The sequence below is a fragment of the Aotus nancymaae genome, unplaced genomic scaffold (genome assembly GCF_030222135.1).
Source record: "Aotus nancymaae isolate 86718 unplaced genomic scaffold, 86718_ANA_hifiasm-v0.15.2.pri h1tg000131l, whole genome shotgun sequence".
Taxonomy (NCBI): Eukaryota; Metazoa; Chordata; class Mammalia; order Primates; family Aotidae; genus Aotus; species Aotus nancymaae.
The window spans coordinates 11,454,873-11,476,531 of record NW_026988546.1 but is presented as its reverse complement, the minus strand read 5'-3'; the positions used below and the strand labels follow the sequence as shown (position 1 = coordinate 11,476,531).

General features: G+C 43.1%; 1 protein-coding gene across 2 annotated transcripts in view; it reads left to right on the top strand.

Moving 5' to 3' along the window:
• Positions 1 to 21,659, top strand: part of TGFBRAP1 (transforming growth factor beta receptor associated protein 1) — a 62,330-nt gene that overhangs the window by 24,992 nt on the left and 15,679 nt on the right. For both annotated transcript variants that reach the window (XM_012471483.3, XM_012471484.3), the window contains exons 3-6: positions 3,253 to 3,447; positions 5,305 to 5,459; positions 17,191 to 17,273; positions 21,082 to 21,423. In XM_012471483.3, the coding sequence (XP_012326906.2) occupies positions 3,253 to 3,447; positions 5,305 to 5,459; positions 17,191 to 17,273; positions 21,082 to 21,423 (775 nt within the window). The remainder of the gene's footprint in view (positions 1 to 3,252; positions 3,448 to 5,304; positions 5,460 to 17,190; positions 17,274 to 21,081; positions 21,424 to 21,659) is intronic.

Here is a 21,659-nt window from a genome sequence, read left to right as displayed (position 1 = left end):
AGCCTCCCTAGTAGCTGGGATTATAGGTACGCACCACCATGCCTGGCTAATTTTTTGTATTTTTAGTAGACACAGGATTTCAGCATGTTGGCCAGGCTGGTCTCGAACTCCTGACCTCAAATGATCCACCTGCTTTGGCCCCCAAAGTGCTGGGCTTACAGGCCTGAGCCACCACACCTGACCAGTTTCATTTCTTATAGTGAAGAGTGTAAAGAATACATTCAATTTTATCTTTTTTTTTTTTAATTTTTATTTATTTATTTATTTATTTGAGACAGGGTCTTGCTCTGTTGTCCAGGTCAGAGTGCAGAGGTGCAATCTCAGTTCACTGCAACCTCTACCTCCCCAGTTTACGTGATCCTCCTTCCTCATTTCCTTTAGTAGCTGGGACCACAGTTACCTGCCACCACACCTGGCTAATTTTTGTATATATTTTTTTGTAGTGACTGGGTTTTGCCACGTGGCCCAGGCTGGTCTTGAACTCCTGGACTGGAGTGATCTGCCTGCTTTGGCCTCCCAACGTACTGAGATTACAGGTGTGAGCCACCATGGCCGACCTCAGTTTTATCTTTTTTATATGGCTGTCCGGTTGTCCTAACAAACTGATTTAAGAGTTCTTCTTTTCCTTACTGATTTAGGTAATGGCCTTTAATGTACACTAAATTTCCTAATGTATTGGGTCTGTCTCTGGATTTTCTATTTTATTCTATCAGTTCATTTTCCTATTCATGTGCCAATACCTAACTGTTTTAGTTATAAAGATTGATAGGCTGGGCACAGTGGCTCATGCCTGGAATCCCAGCATTTTGGGAGGCTGAGGCAGGCAGATCACCTGAGGTCAGGAGTTCTAGACCAGCCTGGCCAACATAGTGAAACCCTGTCTCTATTAAAAATACAAAAATTAGCTAGGCATGGTAGTGCATGCCTGTAATCCCAGCAACTCAGGAGGCTAAGGCAGGAGAATTGCTTAAACCCGGGAGGCAGAAGTTGCAGTGAGCCGAGATGGTGCCACTGTACTCCAGCCTGGGCAACAGAACGAGACTTCATCTCCAAAAAAAAAGAAAAAGATTTGATAGTGAAAGGATTTTACTTCATTATCATCCTTCGTTGGTTGTAGTGTTAAGATTGGTGGGAAATAATAGTCAATAATCTTTATGATGCACTCTGTCTCAGCTACATGGGCATCGGGCTAAATGAACCAATCTTCTTAAGTTTTGTTCTGCTTGTAACTGGCACAATTACAAGCAAATTGAAAGATCGCTTGTAATGCCTCTCACACAGTACTTATATACAGATTCTGTCTATAGCACAGTAACCACCACTGTCTTTATATGGCTTCAGAAATTAATAGTTTGAACAAATTACTATAATGACTGTAAATGCACTTTTAAACATAAAAGCTACACACTTAAAAATTATACTTTAAGTTCTGGGATACATGTGCAAAATGTGCAGGTTTGTTACATAGGTATACATGTGCCATGGTGGTTTGTTGCACCCACCAACCCATCATCTACATTAGGTATTTCTCCTAATGCTATCCCTCCCCTAGGCCCCTACTCCCTGGCAGGCCCCGGTGTGTGATGCTCCCCTCCTGTGTCCCACTTATGAGTGAGAACATGAGGTATTTGGTTTTCTGTTCCTGAAAGCTACATGTTTTTATTTTGTTTCTTGCCATTCTCCTTGAATATAATCTGTGACCATTTCCATGTCATCACAAATTGCTCTGAACCTTCTGAAAAGCCATACTTTGTTGAAATTTTCATAATACAATAGATAATTGTGACTTTAAACCCTGTCCTATGACAGTACTTCTTGAAGAAGGTAAATAATTCAGCTACTCTTTACCAGTTCCCTCTCCTTCTCCCAGCTTAGATAAGGGAGTGGATGAAACTTAGAGATTACACAATTGAAAATAATGCTTTTAAAAGGTGTGTCATTTACACATTTGTGACATTTGCCTGTTGACAGCAACTGCACTCCTGCAGCAGTACAGAAACAATAGACTTTATCACCTGTTTGGAGAGAATAGAATTAGTTTGTGGGTGTTGATCACGGTCCCCTCTGTTCCTAAGTGGGGCTGCGAGGCTTCTCCTACTGCTCCTCCTGGACTCCTCTGCCAATGACTGCTCGCTCTTTTATTCTAGTGAAGGCTTTGCTTTGCATTTTGCGTGGATGCCTTTGTTCTTGACTCTTCATCCTTTTCCTTTGCACCCCCCCACCACCTTTTTTTTGAGAAAGGGTCTCACTATGTTCCCCAGGCTGGTTTTGAACTTCTAAACTCAAGCAATCTTCCTGTGTCAGCCTCCCAAGTAGCTGGGATTATAGACATGCACCACTGCCCCAGGCCCTTGCCCTTTTTGTTTTAAAAACATTCATCAGGGCCTCTGTGCTGCATAGTTCTCTGGTTGGGCGATGTCCAGCTGTAAGCAGGTAAATGCAGTGACCCTGTTTGAACTCCAGGGTGAGGCTGGGTAATGTTGCTGGTGTCCATGTGACCATGAGAGCTGTGCTGTCTAGAGCATGTTATTTGAGCTGAAATTCAGCAGAATCCTCAGGATTATGCCCTATTTGAAAGTCACTTTGTCCTCACATGAAGACACATGCTTAATAAATCTTCATGTGGCTTATATGGCAATGTATTTTTAACCTCATTTTTATTTTATTTTTTAAATTTATTTTCAGACAGCTTCTCGCTCTGTCACCCAGGCTGAAGTGCAGTGGCATATCACGCTCACTGCAGCCTTGACCTTCAGGGCTTAAGTGATCTTCCCACCTTAGCCTCCCAAGTAACTGGAACTACAGGCGTGCACCACCAGGCCTGGCTAATTTTTGTGTTTTCTGTAGGGGTGGGGTTTCGCCATGTTGCCCAGGCTGGTCTCAAACTCCTGAGCTCCAGCACTATCTGCCTGCCTCAGTCTCCCAAAGTGCTGGGATTACAGGTGTGAGCTACTATGCCCGGCCTATTTTATTTTTTATTTTGCTAAGTTTGTGGTAATATTATTACAACTCATTTTTAATCAGAAGTAAATATCAGATCTACATTCTAGGTAAGGTAGTTCTCTTCGCAAAAATAGAGTCCTGTAGGGCTCTTCACACATACAGCGTATTATATCAGTTTCCTTTCTTGAAATTTAAGACCGTATAGGAAAATTGCTGGTGGGCGGGGGCGTTCTGCATTTAGACATAGCTACAGGAAAGTGATACCATGCTTATTTGGAAGCCCACCTAACTCTTTCTTCTTGCTTCTAGGCATGTTTGCCACAGTCGCAGGGATATCCCAGCGGGCTCCCGTGCACTGGTCAGAGAACGTGATTGGGGCAGCCGTGTCCTTTCCATACGTCATAGCGCTGGATAATGAATTCATCACGGTCCACAGCATGTTGGATCAGCAGCAGAAGCAGACCCTGCCCTTTAAGGAGGGCCACATCCTACAGGACTTTGAAGGTACTCATTCACATAGAAGTTTTAATGAAATTTACTTAACTCTTTTATGATATTTCTTCAGTAAATATCGTTTAGGAACTGGGCCTTGGGCTAAGCATAAAAGACACACAGATGACTCCAATACAGTCTCTGTGCTTCAGGGGCTGGACAGTTAGTGGGGAGACAGACATTTAAACAAATAGCTATGGCAGTATAAGAGCTTGATCACGATAGAATAAGGTCCATTGTGAGAGCAGAGGAGAAAGTATTTCCTAGAGATAGTGTGAAAGAACCTGCTGGCAGAGAGAAAGGTGTATGCGAATCTGTTCAAGAGGGCACTGTGGGCTTCAGGCCACACAAGCAGTTTATTATGGCTGTAGTGCATGGTGTGTGTGAAGGGGCAGTGTGAGCTGAGGCTGCAGCAGACCAGGGTAGTCAGGAAGACAGAGCAGGGAAGGACTTCATCTCATATGTATGGTAAGCCAGTTGGATTTATTAACTTTTCCTCAATTTTATTCTGAACACTTTCAATACAGAAAAGTTGTAAGAGAGACAAAGTAAGCTACCTGAAACTTTTCACCTAGATTCAACATTTTGCTGAGCCATTTGAAAGTAAGTGGAAGATATGATATTTAATCCCAAAATTCTTCCACACACATCTAAGAATAAAGGCTTTTTCCTACAAAGCCACAATGCCATTTTCATACCTAAGAAAATTCACATTAATTGCTAATACCATCTCGTGTCTTGCCAGTATTCAGATTTCCCCAATTGACTTAAGAATGGCTTTTATCATATTTTCTTCCAACCAGGAACAAATCTAGATTTATGTGTTGCATTTGCCATTTAAGGATTTTAGTCCACCAAACATTACCCTTGCTGTGTTAAGTGCCGTCTTATAGATGCTGAGGAGATAAGAAGACTCACAGTTCCCGTCATTAAGTGCGTTAATTCCAGCGGGGCTCTGGCTCATGAGCTGGGGTCTCACACAAAGCGGTATTGTGGTGCCGTGCCTGTTGAGTGGTAGAGGTGGGCTCAGGGTGTGGGGGACACACAGAGGAAGATGATGGAACCTACCCAGGTTGGGAACACAAAGTGACTCTAGGCAGAGGAGGGACAGAATGTCATTTGAGAATGAGAAAAACTGCCTTAGTTGTGATACAGAAGACAGAAAGAAATAGTTCCCTATGAACAGGTGGTGCTTAGCTGAAAGTTTCTGCAGAAGGAAGCCAAATTTAATTGGGAAGCTTAGTAGTAGGAGCTAGTCTCGGACTGCAGTTCTGACTCCTCCGCAGACTACCTGTGGAGAAGCTCACAGATCAAATGAGGATAGCGGTGTTGGCCGTGGGCCAGGTTAACTAGCAGGATTGCAGGGAGAGGAATACATTAATGGCAAGACTTTGGAGGTATTTTTGGTTGGCAGGTGAGTATGAAATATTATCTCATGCTTCAGAATGTTGCATTAAAATTTTAATTTTATGTGAACTAACTTGGAGGAGAAAGAATGTTTTAAAAATGTTGTGTATTCTTATTGATAATGTTCCCTGATTGAACTCTGCATCTTCATTGAACTATGTGTTATGTGTTTACCGCACTGATCTTACATTTACCAGCATTTCTCAATTTTAAAAAAAGGTATTAAAAACAAGATTGTATTCTTTGGAAATGTCATAGTAAGAGTTTGCCATTTTCTGACAGTTGACAGTGTGGGAAAAAGAAAAGCATTATAATTTATAATTTTTGTAGGGATTCCATTCAGAAAACTATGGTAAAATTGTTCAACAAATCAGATAATGATATCCAGTATGGGGAAAGCAGTGTGCTTTCTTGCAGGCAATATGTTTTTCCTCTTTCCGACAATGCTGAATTTCTTCCCAGGAAGAGTGATCGTTGCCACAAGTAAAGGAGTTTACATCTTGGTTCCATTACCTTTGGAAAAACAAATACAGGATCTTCTAGCAAGCCGCAGAGTAGAAGAGGCTTTGGTTTTAGCAAAAGGAGCCCGGAGGAACATTCCAAAGGAAAAATTTCAGGTTTGTAATTAACTGGTCACAGAAATATGCCTCTAAGTCACCAGTTAGAGGATATTCAGATTTAACTAACATGCATCAGCCCTTCCTGTGTACCAGGCTGTACACACTGCTTTTACGTCTGTTGTTTAATTTTTCTCAACAAATCCACATTGTAAAGATAAGGAATCAGGCTTTAGGGCGGTTGAACAGCTTGTGACTGAGAAGGCACTGCTAACAGTGGATGAGTTGGGTCCAACCTCTGACTTAATTCTGCTACTTTGGATATGGACTTGTATTTCTAATCAACTTTCCTCTTCCGTGGACCTTCAGAGAAGGATCAAGAACATAGTTCTTAGAAAGCAAAAAGTGAGGTCAGATTAATTTGTCTCTGAATTTAGAATTTGTGTTTGTCAGGAAGGGGTTGAATTAAAGTTTAGATTTCTATCATCTATAGGAAAAGCTTTACTACCCATATCGCTAACCATTTTTACTAACTAAATTGATATTGTAGGAACCCCATCTAGTTGATTTCCTTAGGAGAACATTTTTAATGCACTTGAGAGACACTCATTTTAAATATAATTGGTATAATAAATACAATGGATATAAATCGAGTCTCCTAAAAACTATTACTTGATCAGTTGTTAGGTTGTTTAGGTTACTCTATATCTGAGGGAAACAAAACATAATATTGATATGTATATGTGCTTTATATGAGTATCGAAATTAATAATGAAAAGTTCTCAATAATGTCGGTCAGATTTTAGAGATGACTGTGTGATTGTTGTGGAATGAAATGCTCTTTGGCCTCAGGCTCTTTATGCAGCCAAGGGTAGATTCTGAAAGTGAAAGAAGACAGGATGTGTGATTTATGGTTGTGGGCTGTGAAGGCGGGCAGGACCTCTTTTCTACATGTAAACATTGATAAACTTTTCATCTTTGTCCCTAACTTTTGAGCAAGACAGATTTGCTAGCATTCAGCAGGGGGCAGCAAAGGCAAAAAGAAGAAAGCTGCTGAGCTTCGGGTGCCCTGGAGGGAAGGTGCAGACCAGAGGCAGATCTCCCATCCCAGGCCTGCTACTGCTGCGCACGCTCTCAGCCCCTTCTCTCCTGCGAGCTTCCCCCTGTGGAAGTCCAGGGGCCACATTCCAAGGTTTTCACAGCTGCCACTGTGGAATATCCCCTCCTTGCACACACACCGTGTGCATGCTTTAAGTATGTAACATTTTCTTCCAGAAGCTTTCATTGCTCTTTATCTGATTTTTACTTTTTTTCTCTATGCTTTTTGCCAGAGTAGAGCTATACAGTCAGTATTAGATAGTATTAGTCATCTTGTTCTCCAACTGATATCTCAGAGGTTTTTTTGTTTTCCTTTCTAACGTGCTCCCCACTTCTCCCTGTATTGCTGCAAGCTTCTATGTCCAGCCCTGGAAATATACCCTCAGAATTATCTCGAGTCCACCCAGTATTCTCTTTTCCCATTGTTACTGCTGGTGTTCAGACCATGCTCATTTTTGCCTACATTTTTAACAGCCTCCGTGTGTGATTGCAGTCCATCTTCCCTGCGACTATATGGAAATGATCTTTCTCAAATACAGACCAAGTCTTTTGCTTAAAATAGTGGGCATCTCATTGCTCAGGTAAAGTCCACAGTCTAGAAGTGTGCCTGGCCCCACCCTCTTCTGTGGCCTCCTTGTCTTTTACACACACACACACACACACACACACACACACACACCCCTTATGAAGCACATGCCTACATTCTACATTTCTGCCTCAAAGGGTGAAGGACAAAGAGAACAACCAGTGAGCCCTATATGTCAGGAACATTGCAAGGCATTTGAAAACATTTGTCGTTTTAACTCTCAAAAGAATTCGGTAATGACTGGTACCACTGTCCTCATTTCACAGATGAGACACAGCGGCGCAGATCAGCCATGCCTCTGGACATCAGGCTGGCAAAGTCAGGCTGGTGCCCCCCGTGAGGCCCTTTACCTTGCAATTACTGAAGTTTACTTCTCTGCTCAATAAAATAGTTTTGATACCTTGCTTAAATATCTTCTCTTCACTAAGCCTTCCCTTTCCTCTGGGAAGAACTAAGCACTTCTTCCCCCATGCACAGGTGTGTTGAACATGGCACATACCATTTATCAGTTCACCCCTCAGCACCATGCTTCTCCCTCCCCTAGGTCCTAGGAAGGTTCTTCTCTCTTAATACCAAGGAAAGAATGAATGAGTAATTCACAGCTTCCAACTGGCCTTCCAGCAGAGCTGTGATATAAAGATTAGCAGCATAGAGTTTTTGTTTGAAATAGAAACCTTAAACAATAAGATAATATTGATGCAAAAAAATAGTTTAGAAATGACTTTTCCTAAATGTGTATGTTTTAAAGGATTAGATTCAGCTCATATGGTTAAGCAGATTGCTCCTTTTAGTTTTAGAGTGCTTGTGACCACATGCTAGACTCCATGCTAAGAGAAACCAGGAAGGGAGAAGATGAAAAGCTCGAGCTCAGTAAACTTCTTCACCACTGCACTCTTTTCCCTTCATTTAAAGCGAGGGCTGGTTTCGCTTCTCTGGGTTCTGAATTAGCAAGGGGTTTGTCAAGAAGTTTGACTGTGGGGCTGGAATTAAGGATCGTTTCTTTAGGAGTTCCAAAAGGGTTGCTCAGAACTTTAGAAAGCAGGCCTTAAATTACATTACGGTTTAGAATGCTGTATTTAAAACAAGAGACAGTAAAGGAACATCTTGCTTTATAGACAAAGGTTTGTGTCACACAAAAAATTACTCGATTTCTATGACATAATATGGATAGTGTTTGCATTTAAGCTTGAACTCCGTTAGATTTTTTTTCCATTTCATCTAAAAACATTTCCGTACCTGTCTCTAAAAGCACGATGCCCCCTTTAAAATGTAACCACAGTACCATTGTCGTCACTCCCCCACGTCAGCACTGATTCCTTCGTGTGCTGGGTATCTGGTCAGTGCTCATATCTCTACACTCATCCAATGAATGTTTTTACTTTGCTTTTTTGTTTTGTTTTAATACTTAGGGAAAATCTCACTAGGCTGTATACTCAAATTACTGTTTTAATGTCATGTGGGATAGTTCTCTGTGTGCTTCTGCTACCAACTTTATATATGTAGTTAGGTTCATTTGTTTCATTTGACTTTTAGTTTTTTAGGGATTGCTTTTTAAAATTTAATTTGCTTTATAATTATGTAAAATATTTACATAGCTCAAAAGTAAAATAGTAAATCAATATTGTTGCAAAACAAATCTTTCACTCTATTCACTATAGAGTGAAACTGAGAAGAGAAAAACTGAGTTTAGACTTCTTTGACAATACCTCCCCCTTTTACTGTGTAGTCTGTTTTATTTGCATGTTCTCTCTCTCTCTCTCTTCCTCTCTCTCTCTCTCTTCCTCTCTCTCTCTCTCTCTCCCTCTCCCTCTTCCCCCTTTCCACCCCACCTCGTACTTTCTTTCCCTTCCTTCTTCCCACCGTCACTGTCTCTCTCTTTCTTCTTCCCTTCTTACCTGTCTTTTGGTGTGAGTGTTTGTGTTGTATTTTTTGTTCTAATGATTACCTTAATATTATTCACCTTCTAAATTCCTTTATGTTCTCTTTTTCTGGGAGGGTTTCTGTTGTGTGTTGCTTTCCCACGTGGAACTGTGTTTGAAATTAGCCAGTAACGTCTTCATCACTCTTCCCCTGTGTTCCTCAGCATCTGCTTTGGAGAAATAGCCCTTTACTCCCAGCTGATACCCAGAAGGCAGTCAGCAAGCATCTCGTCTTTTTTATGTAATCTCCCATTCTCCCCTATTTTTTGATGGTTATATTGTCTGTACTTTTTCAGAGCAACCAGCCTGTCACATGCTATTTGGTCTCTTAGCTCTGTGGATAAATATGTGTTGAATGCTTACCATCAAATATTCTGTTGATGTCTTTCCAATCATTTTGGTTTTCTAAAGCAGTCCTCTGGTAGATATTTCACGACAGAAATATGGGAACACTGTCTCTGAGTTTGTGCTTGTTGATGACAATGACAGTTCATTGAGGGCCAGTTTGGCTGGATATAAAATCCTCCACTCATCTTATCTTTCAACGAGGAACTTAAATATGTTCTACCATGATAGAGTTGCAGTGAAAAATCTGATGGCAATCTGGATTTCTTTCCCTTAGAGTGACTTGATCTTTTTGCTTAGAGGCCCAAACAAAGCATTTCTTTTATGTCAAATTTCTCCTTGTTGGCACACATGGCAAATTGGAGCCTGCAAAGTCACCTCCCACTTCCCACTGTATGCCCACCCATTCCCTCTGCACCTGGCCCTGGCAACCCCCACGTCTACTTGCTGTTTCTATGAATTTGACTACTCTAGCAACCTCACAGAAGTGAAGTCATAGAATATTTGTCCTTCTGTGACTGGCTTATTTCTCTTACATAATGTCCTCAAGGTTCATCCATGTTGCAGCATGGATGAATCTTCTTTCTTTTTAAGAGTGAATAATATTCCGTTGTATATACTTACCACATTTTGTTTACTTATTCACCTGTTGATGAATAAGTTACTACCACCTTAGGCTGTGGTGAATAGTGCTGTTATGAACCAGTCATTCTCTCTCTTTTTTGAGAGGAGTCTGAGAGATTAAAAAACTACACCCTTACTTTCTTATTCATCTCATATTGCTAGAACAGAATACTATAAACTGGGTAGCCTAAATAGCGAACATGTATTTCTCAGTTCTGGAGGCCAAGATGCAGGTTCGCTGCAAGTTTGGTGTCTGGGGATGGCCAGCTTCCTGACTCATAGATGGCCATCTTCTGTCTTCACATGGCAGAGGCAGAAGAAAGCTCTCTCAGGATTCTTATAAGGGCACTACTCAGATCCCATTCATGAGGGCTGTACCCTCATAACCTCATATAATCCTAATTACCTCCCAAAGACTACACTTCCTAATACCCTAGGGGGAATGGTTTCAACAGGAATTTTAGGGAGACACAAGCATTCTATTTGTGACAGCCATCACCACCTCAGATACCTTGGTTTTAGAACATTTTGTGTATTTAATTTTTTGAGAAGGAGTCTCACTCTGTCCCCCGGACTGGAGCGCAGTGGCACAATCTCGGTTCACTACAACCTCTGCCTCCATGGTTCAAGCAATTCTCCTACCTCAGTCTCCCAAGTAGCTGGGATTACAGGCACATGCCATCATGCTGGCTAATTTTTTGATATTTTTAGTAGAGACAAGGTTTCACCATGTTGGCCAGGCTGGTCTCAAACTCCTGACCTCAAGTTATCTGTCCACCTCAGCCTCCCACAGTGCAGGGATTACATGCGTGAGCCACCATGCCAGCTGGTTTTGAAACATTTTAAGATAATTTATTTGAAAACCCAGAATCCAGAAAGAAAAAAATAGATTCACACATACACTCTCTCCCTCATATACACATTCTGCATGGCAAAACCTATAAACACATTCAAGAGAAATAGCAAACTAGGAAAAATATTTGTAGTTTACAGCACAGAAAGAGGGCTAATTTCTCTAATATCTGAAGAGTTCCTTGGGATATATGAAAGAAATATGAATAGCCCAATAGAAAAATGAATATGAACACATTTTATAGAAAATGAAATTGCTGGCCAGATGCAGTGACTCACGCCTATAATCCTAGCACTTTGGGAGGTTGAGGCGAGAGGCTCATTTGAGGTCAGGAGTTTGAGGCCAGCCTGGCCAACATGGTGAAACCCCGTCTCTGTTAAAAATAGAAAAATTAGTCTAACATGATGGCATGCACCTGTAATTCCAGCTATGTGGGAGGCTGAAGCACAAGAATCACTCGATCCCATGAGGTGGAGGTTACGGTAAGCCAAGATTGTGCCATTGCACCACTGCACTCTAGCCTGGATGGCAGAGCAAAACTATCTATAAGTAAATAAACAAATCAACAAATAAATAAATAAATAAAGGAATTGCCTATCTAATAAATATGTGAAAAGATGCTTTGTCTCTCATAGAGGGGTATGCACAGTAAGAATACACCAATATGTTTTTCATTCATTAGATTATCAGAGATCGGAGAGTTTGATAATACCATACTGGTAAATGATGGGGAAACTGGCACTTTCAGGTGTCAGCTATAACAATTTAAATTGATACAGTCTCTTGGGAGGGCAATTCAAGAATATCTATCAGCATAACAACTTACAATTCCATATCCAGAAGTGTATATTACAGATCTGATCACTGAAGTTCAAAATAACAAATACAGAAAACTTTTTTCTTAAAAAAGTTGTTTGTTGTTTGTTTAAAAACAACAACAAAACCTAGAGGCTGCCAGTGGGGCATGCTTAAATGTATTATGGCCCAGAGGGGAGCTGCAGCGCTGTGCAGCCAGGACGAGTGTCAAGGCCTTTAGGGCTTAACACATAGAATTAAGATAGAATAAGTTACACAAAGTGCAAGCAAGCCTGCATAACACGCTACCGCTATTAAAATGGCGTAAAAGTATTTTCTCGTCAATATGTAACATATCTCTGAAAGGCTACATGAGAAATTAATAGAACTGATTCCCTTTGGAGGGCATCTACTGGCTGGGACAGGAATGAGAGAGCTCACTGTATCCCTTTTGAATGCCTCAAAATTTGAGCCATATCGAATATATTACTTAGGAATTTTGAATTTTGAAAAGTACAGAATTTTGAAAAGGAAGTACAGAATTTTGAAAAGAAAAAAATCAAATGGCAAGTCTCCTTTTCTTCCTTAGCACATCATTTTTCTCTCTAAAAGTCCCCAATGTTGCAATTTTTTTTATATATCCTTCCCAAGAGTTTGGGCCTTTTTTTTGTTTTTGTATTTTTTGGTAAATTTTGCTATGTGTCCTCTCCCTCTTTTCTTGCCACTACCTTGCTGCCTCCCTTTCCCATTCCCATGTTGGAAATTGACCACCTTTCCTGCTTTGTGTGTGTTTATTGGAGGCTTCTTTCTGAATCAGGGCTTCCAGGTTTGTTTCACCAAACACGTGCAGGGACAGTAACAGGTGCAGGGTGGGAGGAAGATTATATTTTGGAAGGTTAAGTTAATCAGGTTTCTTAATTAAAGGTTTTCTTAGAGCCTTCAATATATACTAATACTTATTGTGAGTCCCTAAGAGGGTATATATTGCATTTTTATTATCTTTTTGTGAATCCTCAAAAAGGATATGTGTGTGTGTGTGTGTGTGTGTGTATGTAAATATATATATAAATGCATCATTTTATACATGATATAGTTATATATTTTATATCTATACAACTAAGTGCATTTCAGTTTATACATTTTATGTAACAGCATTTGTGTATATAGATACATATGCATGCACACTTGTTTACAAACTTACTCAATTAGGACACATTGCCTTTTTAACAAGGAGAATGCCACGGTCCTCATGTTCTACCCAATATATTTTGGGAAAGATGTTTCTGTTTAGACAATAACTTACATGGTTTTTTTAATAAGTGAAAAAAAGGGCGGTATGAATATAGTTAAAATGATAACATTCATGCCAATTTGTGTTTAGAATTCGGCTATACTTACAAGAATGATACTTATGTCTCATATATTCGTGTTTTATTTTCCATGTTATAGGGCATTATATTTGAATCTTAGTGGTCTGGCTGTCCTCTGCGCCTTGGTAGCTGGCTGTCAACAACGGTGTTTGCCAGTCTCCCTTCTCCAGGTCTGCAGTTGATCGTATAGTCTAGTCAGGGTAACCCACTGCCTCTTAGCCCCATCCCATCCCCTGCATTAAAGAACCAGCCGTAGCTGGAGAGGGAAGCTCAGGAAGGGGAGAGGCAGCCTGTTCGTGCTGTCCTTGCCCCTGGCTCAGGAGTCCTCATCATCCCTGTGTACCCGTTTATCTCCCCTTGGCTCCAGGGTTTACGTGGTGTGTATCCTGCTGCGGTGTTTGCAGACTCATTTGGTTGGCATCTTTCTCAAAAAGCTCTTACTATAATGATGAAAAATATTCTAGTGTGAGCCCACATTTGACCTACCTAGTTTTTACAGACTTGGAAGAAAATATTTTTCTGAGTTGCAGTAAATGACTCCATTGTATTCCTTATCCAGGCCTCACCACTTGATGCGTTTTTGTATCACATTTGGCCTAGGATCTGGTGTAGCCACCTAAGGTGCCATATTTGAGGAACTGGCTCTTGTCACGTGAGGGCATGGGTGCTGCCATCGTGTGGTTGTTCCAGCTGCTTGTGGGAAGTCTTCTTTTAAAATCTGATTTTCTTCAGCTCTTTCATTAGAAAAGGATGTATTCACCTCCCTCCGTTACTTACAGAGATGCGATAGAATCAAGCAGACAGAGATGCAATAGAATCAAGCAGACAGATCTGGAAGATGATGGAAAGAGTTAAAGCCTGGCATTAGTTAGAAGTGCTAAAAGAGAGAGACAACATTTATTGTGTGCTTTACTGCATGCCAGGTACTGTTGTGACGGCCACACCCAACTGCACTCTCTTAATCCTCACCCCAACTCTGAGGTTGTGCGGCTCTGCTCCCTGTATGAAGATGAAGATGCAGCATGGAGGGACAGAATAACCCACCCAACGCCACACAGCTAATGACGGGAAGAGCCTGCACTCAGACCCACGTTCTGATTTCAGAGCGTTTCACCTCAGTCTATACCAGCACAGATCACCACAGAAATGAGAAGCCTTTGGCTACTACCAAAATTCAGTAAAGGAAAAACATCTACCTGGAGAATTTTTTTTTTTAATTGTAGTAAAATACACATAACATAAATGTTACTGTTTTAGCTATTTTTGAGTGTGTAGTTCTGTGGCATTGAGTGTATTCACAATGCTGTGCAGCCATCAGCACCATCCCTCTCCAGACCTTTTCATCTTCCCAGGCAGAAATGCTGTACTATTGAACAATAACTCCCCACCTCCCTGCCCTACACCCCCCACCAGCCCTTGGCAGCCCCCATGGCAGCCTCCGTTCTGCTTTCTGTCTGTGACTGCACTAGGGACCTAGTATCAGGGGAATAATACAGTATTTGTCTTGTGACTGGCTGACTTCACTGAGCGCGGTGTCCTCAAGGTTCATCTGTGTTGCAGCATGTGTTGGAATTTCCTTCCTTTTAAAGGCTGAGTCACATTCCGTTAGTTAGAAAGGTTGTGTATTTTGTTAGGCTGTGCATAGTAAGGCAGAGCCTTGAAAGAAGCTGCCCTTTGAATTTAGTGCTTGGAAGAACTGTTCTCTCCAGAAGCGCTTGTATGATATTTAACTTAGACAATGCAGCCTTGGAAACAGGTTTATAAATCTTTAGATTGGAATCTTCTTTCAATTCCGCAAATCACAAGTGTAAGAAATCTCAGTTCAGAAATATAATGCTAATAATAAGGATTTTGACTTCAGTTTCAACTTGCTTCCAGAATCCATGCAGCCTCTTAAGCCTGGTGGAGGCATTTGGCCTGCAGCCTCTGTACAGCGTAGACATAGAGTAGCTCCTTAGAGGGCTGCTTTGCTGACTTAATGTCTTCACTTGGGAAACTGCACCACTGCATTATAGTGAAGGATAAGCTGGTAATGAAAATAGAGACTTGGAACTTCCACTGTTGAGTTAGCTCTGGAGATAAACCGACTTTCTTGTTCTCTGTCCTTCATGTGTACTTGTCCATCTCATCTTTTCCCTGACACCCTACCTGGCTCCAGGTTTTATAGCTCGGGATCACCTGAGCCAAAAGCAGGAGGAGGCATCAATCATAGTAGTCAGTTTGGAAGTGAGACCGTCACCTTCAGACAACCAAGAATTGACCATGCTTGGTAAAGTTTCTGATCAGGCATTTTTAGGTGAAATCTGACGGTGTTCTCTGTATCATCCCAGGCTTCAGCATCTATGATGCTTACATCCAGGATGAAGAACTTCTTTGCATTCTCCTTCCAAGTGTGCAAGTAGGATTCCCAGACTGGAGTATAGAAAATAACCCCTTATTCTTGGAGATTTGGAGTGTCCACAAAAGTAATTTCCATTTCCCTGCAGATAGGGGAAGAGTGGATGACATTTAGATCCTACCGCCGTAAGGAATAAATTGCCCTTCAGCTGTTTTCTCCTCAACAAGCCTGGGTGTGATTGAGAATTCTTCCACTGCAGCTGATGGGTCCTTTGCATCCCTTTTGCTAAGTGGCTGGCCTCCAGTGTTTCTGCTTTCAGAAATGGAACCGGTATTACCAGGCAACAGAACTTTTGCCCCGTTTCCTTTTGCTTATTGTTAGGTGGTATAATTGGGTCAGTCTTTCGGTCAGAAATGTCTGGTTTCAGGGAAGAAAATAAAGACAGATGGTAAAGAGAAAACTGAGAGGTTTAAGCAGCTTGCTTTGTTTTTACGTCTCTAAGGGGATTTCTACTGGAAGTAGGTGAGGAATGGTTGCTATACTTCTGAGAGACTTTTAAAACTACTGGGTAGTGAAAGTGGTTTTTTTTTTCTCCACTCTGTCTTGTGGTGCTGAGTGAAAGCCCTTTGAAAGGTAATTTGAGAGAACAGGATTGATAGCGCTTCAGCACTGAGGCTCCACTTCCCTTGTGCCTTCAGTGGGTGACACACCAACTGCCTGCTGTGTACCTGGAAGAATCAGTGCGTGGAAAGATTAGGGCTCTAGAATCAGAAAGGTCTGGTTTTAAATCATGGTCCAACCAATTCTTATTTTAGTAAGTTGGGGCTAAAAACTTAACATCCCTGGGCAGAATTTTTGTTCCTGTAAGATGGGGATAGTGAGTGACAACGGAAGTGGAGTTTCATACACATGGATCTGAGAGTTGATCAGTGAGCACCGACTGAAAGGCAGATGCTAGGCTAGTCGTGGGAGACGCTAGGTGAGTGATGTATGTGCTGTGCCTTCACAAAATGTGTGGCTGTCAAACAGAAGGATGGGTTGGAAGGAGGAGGTGTCTAAGTCAGAGAGAGTAATTAAAACACAGTCTTTACTCGTGAGACAATTAGAGCCCGGGCTATGGTGGTGGCATCTATAGGAATGGAGTGAAGAAACGTGTCCAGGAGCCATTTCGTACAGACGATGTACAGGACTCGGACACCAGCCATGCTGGACGGTGAGGGGTCTGGTGTGGGACCCACACGGCAGGTTCCTAACGTGCATTTTGCTATTGCCGGATGTAATGAGAACAAAGCGGTCATGGAAATGTGGGTCATAGTGGAGTAAACAAGATAAACTGGCACCTTTATTGCAGGAGCGTTGGACGTTGGTTGTTAGAGTGGGTTGGGCATCACCAGCAGGAGATGGAACACGCAGCATTTCCACATCTCTGGCTAAGAAAGCCTGGGTGTTTATGTTTCGTTATGAAATGTGTCAGCCCTGTGCTCTGAGCGAGTCTCTGAGAGGTGCTACTGTGAGTTCAACTCCAGAAGAGTGGAAGAAGGCCAGGCAGCTCCTGGACTGCCAGAAACATCAGGGTTGTTGATATCCGACTCAGCAACACAAGTACAGGGACTCATTGAAGCTCTGTGAGTTAATGAGGAGGAGACTCAGAGAGCAAGGGGTGCATTTGGGAAGGACTAGGGAATTATGAAAATAAATCCATAAAGAGACAGATACATATAATTTCATATACGCCTTGTTTTTTCCTTAACTTGTAATTTTACATTTGTGTTGTAATGAACATTTAGCTTGGGTTAGACAAATTTAACCCTGCCATGATAGTTTCAGGATTTGCTAAGAGATTACATCTGTCTTTCCTTGCAGGTAATGTACAGAAGGATTCTGCAGCAGGCGGGATTTATACAGTTTGCACAACTTCAGTTCCTGGAAGCTAAAGAGCTCTTCAGGTAATTTGAGGTGCTGGTAGCAAGACTGCCACCACAGTGTCCCTCTGTGGCCAGAACCTGCATTTCCGGTGTGATGTTGCAGCGGGATGTGTTGTGTGGTTAGATTGTGCTTCAGGTGGACGTGGTGGGAGTTGCTTGTGACAGCAGATCCCCCCCAATGCTGGTTCATCGTTGTCACCCCTCACTCAGATGTCTCAGATGGGGCAGAGGAAGGGCACAGACACTAGGCCCATGGAAGCATCAAGATTGTTTCGCCAGGAAAAAGTTCTAAAGAGTGGATCTGATAACACGCAAAGGACTCCTGGGAAAGCACTGTGGTTCACTCTTACTTCTTTCCACAGATTTTTACCAGAGGCTATGAGCTTAGGGAAAAAAATAACAGAACTTCTGGGAGACCTATGGAACTTTCTGTCATCCTCTAAAGACCTTCTCAATGTTCTATTCCTGGTCAGCTCTCAGAAAGTTGAGTTTCTCTTAAGGAGGTCCCTTCTGGCACTGTGATTACTCGTGTGCTTGTCGGACGTGCTTGTGGGCTGTTGAGTGCGTTCTCCCCTTTCCCCCGCCTGCCACGCCTGCCCTGTAGGCACGCCTCACTGCCACGTGAAGGCTGCCATCACCCCACAGCTGAGAGCTCAGTGAGGCAGGAGTTAGCTCTCCCAGGTCTTGCTCAGCACTCTCGGCAGAAAATTAAGTTAGACCTGCTCTGAGAGTCTTGAAAAATCCTACTCAGGTGCTGCCTTTAGAGTAAGTTCTCAGAATGTCTCTCCAGAATAGATTCTGCACAGTTTACAGCTATCTAAGAAATAACATGTATAGGAAGCCCACGACTAGATATTTTCATCTAAGTAGTGACTCGAGCGGAATGCCTTCCCTGCCTGTTCTGTAGGAGGTCTGCCCACGACCAGCCACATCCTTACATGCACTGTTGCTCTCATCTTGCACTCTGTTACAAAATTGGGTGTAGACAATGGATTTCTGAGTAAAGAATCATTCCTTGAATAATGAGGCCCCATATCACTTTTTCTTATGCAACTCTTATGCGCTGTTCTCTGTTCTTGGAAAGACCCGTAGCTTTGGGGTTTAAGTTGATTTTTTGCCCCTTTGGACCTACGCTCTTTTCTGCTGTATCTTGTGTTACCCTACAGTATTGAAGACCTCCTCACTGGGGTCATGGGTGTATCCCAAGGTGTCTTCTTTCTCTCATGGGTTAATCTGAAACATTAGGTGATTGTCCACAGATGGATTCCTAGAAGTATCCTAGATTTTGTAAGAGAATAGATATGGGGCCTGTTTGTAAATAGGACGATGATCCTGTACTTCTGCACCTCACTCTCTTAATGGCTTAACTTTAAATTTCTGCTTGGTTTTGGTCCAAGTGTGACTGAGAGAACTGATTTCTTTTTTTTTCGCTTTGAAGCAGTATCTCATTCTGTCACCCAGGCTGGAGTGCAGTGGTGCAATCATAGCTCCTCACAGCGTTGACCTCCTGGGCTCAGTGATCTTCCTTCCTCAGCCCCCTGAGTAGCTAGGACTTCAGGTATATGCCACCACTGCTGGCTAATTTTTTTATTTTTTGTAGAGATGGGCTCTTACTGTGTGGCCCAGGCTGGTCTCAAACTCCTGGCCTCAAGTCATCCTTTTGCCATAGCCTCCCAAAGTGCTAGGATCACAGTCATGAGCCACTACGTCCAGCCTGAGAATTGATATTTGAAGAAGATTATCCTAAGACAAAGATGATTCCACTTCCTTTTCTGTGCTCACAGAAAATATTGCTAATAAATCATGATTTTCTTGCCCTCGTCGAACTGGGACCCATCCTCAGACTCCTCAGTGTCATACTGGAGGCCACAGTTGCCAGCTAGTTATGGTTGGTAACTAAGAGAACGCTGATCATTCATAATCTGGGGACGTGGACTATGTGTCTCTTCCCTTAGGCAACCTGCAGCCTGTCCTTGTATCAGCTCTTCTTTCATTCAGCAAATGTGGCCTGAGTGTCAGAGCAAGGGATGGAAGGGTGACCCAGTGCCTGCTTCTCTGGCGTGCCCATTCTAGCTTGGAAACTGGATGTGTGCCTTTCCTGTAGCACAGGTGCCGCTCTGTTGTGGGAGAGTTGCACTCACATCAGCCAGTGGAGCAATCCTCACTGGATTCATCCTGGATCTTAAATGATGAGCAGGGCCGGGCGCAGTGGCTCATGCCTGTAGTCCCAGCACTTCGGGAGGCCGAGGTGGGTGGATCACGAGGTCAAGAGATCGAGACCATCCTGGTCAACATGGTGAAACCCCATCTCTACTAAAAATACAAAAAATTAGCTGGGCATGGTGGCGCGTGCCTGTAATCCCAGCTACTCAGGAGGCTGAGGCAGGAGAATTGCCTGAACCCAGGAGGCGGAGGTTGCGGTGAGCCGAGATCGTGCCATTGCACTCCAGCCTGGGTAACAAGAGCGAAAGTCCGTCTCAAAAAAAAAAAAAAAAAAATGATGAGCAGAAATTTCTCAAATCAAGAATTGTACTTTAGGTCAAGGATTCTCAGCTGTGGCACTGTAGGCTTTTTGAGCCAGATAGATCTTTGAGCAGAGGGTACTGTCTTGTGCATTGCAGGGTGTTTAATGCATCAGCCCTGGCCTCTACCTACTAAATGCCATAGCACGCCCACACCCCAGTCATGGTAAAATTATCTCCAGGCATTGCCACATGTTCCCCAGGAAGCAAAATTGCTTCCCACCAAGAACCACTGCTACAGGCAAGGGAACAGCAACAGCAAAGGCTGAGAGGCATGAAATTTACAAACTGGCAAAATAAGTAGGTCTAGTAGAAGTGTTGGGGTGTCGGAGGGATGCTGGAGGCTGAAGTTGTGGGGTAGCTTGAGATCAGTTTGGAAGAGCCTTGAATGCCATACTAAGAGGTTTGAAATTTATCCTATGGGTTGTACAAGCCATAGAAGGTCAAGAGAGGCTGAGTGGAGTGGAAGGAAAGGCAGCCAGAGGTGAAAGCCAGTAGAGAAGGACAGCTGATCAGAGCTTGGGTGAAGGAGGATGCACTGAACATCGCAGCCAGCGTGGATCCTGGGTCCTTCCTCACCGTTTCGTGTGTCTGGGGTGGGGTGGACCCTGCTTCTGTTTCCTCGGGAGGTTTTCCGCAGCTGAGTCTGACGCTGGGCCAGGTTTGAGATCCACAGCTCCCGCTCTGATTGTAGCCAAGATGAGCAGCTTCCAGGGAGGAGATGGGAAAGGAACTGTTCATTGCATCCCAATGTTGCACTCTGGAATTCTACGAGAGTCCCCACAGAAATGGCCACATGAATACTTCTGTGTCTTCTGTTGTGAGATGTTGGTGAGGAAGTTGTAAGTTAATGTTTCTATAAAGTCCCTTCTATAAGGACCATTCAACAAATCTGCTTGTAATTTAGTGCCAGGAAAATGCCGGTTTCAGCAGAGCTGTGATGCTGCCTTTGCGCAGACACTGATGGTGTATTATCCTAGGTGTTGCTTTTTCTGCCTTGGTTTCCAGGCTCAGCTGGGTATTCACTTCATCATAGGCATTTTGATGTTCAACTCTCACACCAGTTGTGTACATGTCTTTCACCTTTGTCCCCTGTTCTTTTTTAAAGCCAGATGGCAACACCCAGTTGGATGGTGCTTTGCTGTGCTTGCAGATTAGAACGGTCGCTCCGACATGCTTACCCTGTCCCCAGCTCCCTAGCCCCCTGTGAACGTGTGCCGCCGTGCACTCCCCTCCAGTGCTGTTTTGTGTGCCTATGTGTACTCTTCTCTCTTTTTGCTTCATTTAGTTTGACACTGTAATTGCAGAAGCGGCCAGCTTGATGTCCGGGAGCTGATCTCTCTCTACCCCTTCCTGTTGCCCACCTCCTCCTCCTTCACCCGGTCCCACCCTCCTCTTCATGAGTATGCAGACCTGAACCAGCTGACCCAGGGGGACCAGGAGAAGATGGCCAAGTGCAAACGCTTCCTCATGAGCTACCTGAACGAGGTACGCAGCACAGAGGTAGCAAACGGCTACAAGGAGGACATCGACACAGCCTTGCTCAAACTGTATGCAGAGGCCGACCACGACAGCCTGCTGGACCTCCTGGTCACTGAGAACTTTTGTCTTCTGACGGACAGTGCCGCCTGGCTAGAAAAGCACAAAAAGTGAGTGCTCCCCTCCCGATACAACCAGGGCTTCTACACCCTTACTGAGGCCCTTTGCTGGGGAAATCGTCATAAAGCTGACTAAACCAGTGTGATGTTTGCGTTCCCAAGGACCTATAGGTGACTGCCATGAAATCATAGGGACAGCAGATGCACGTGCTCCTCAGATGCCCTCACTGTCACCACTGTCTGCAGACCACTTGAAGGGGTGTTAGAGGGCATTTGTTCTCACACCC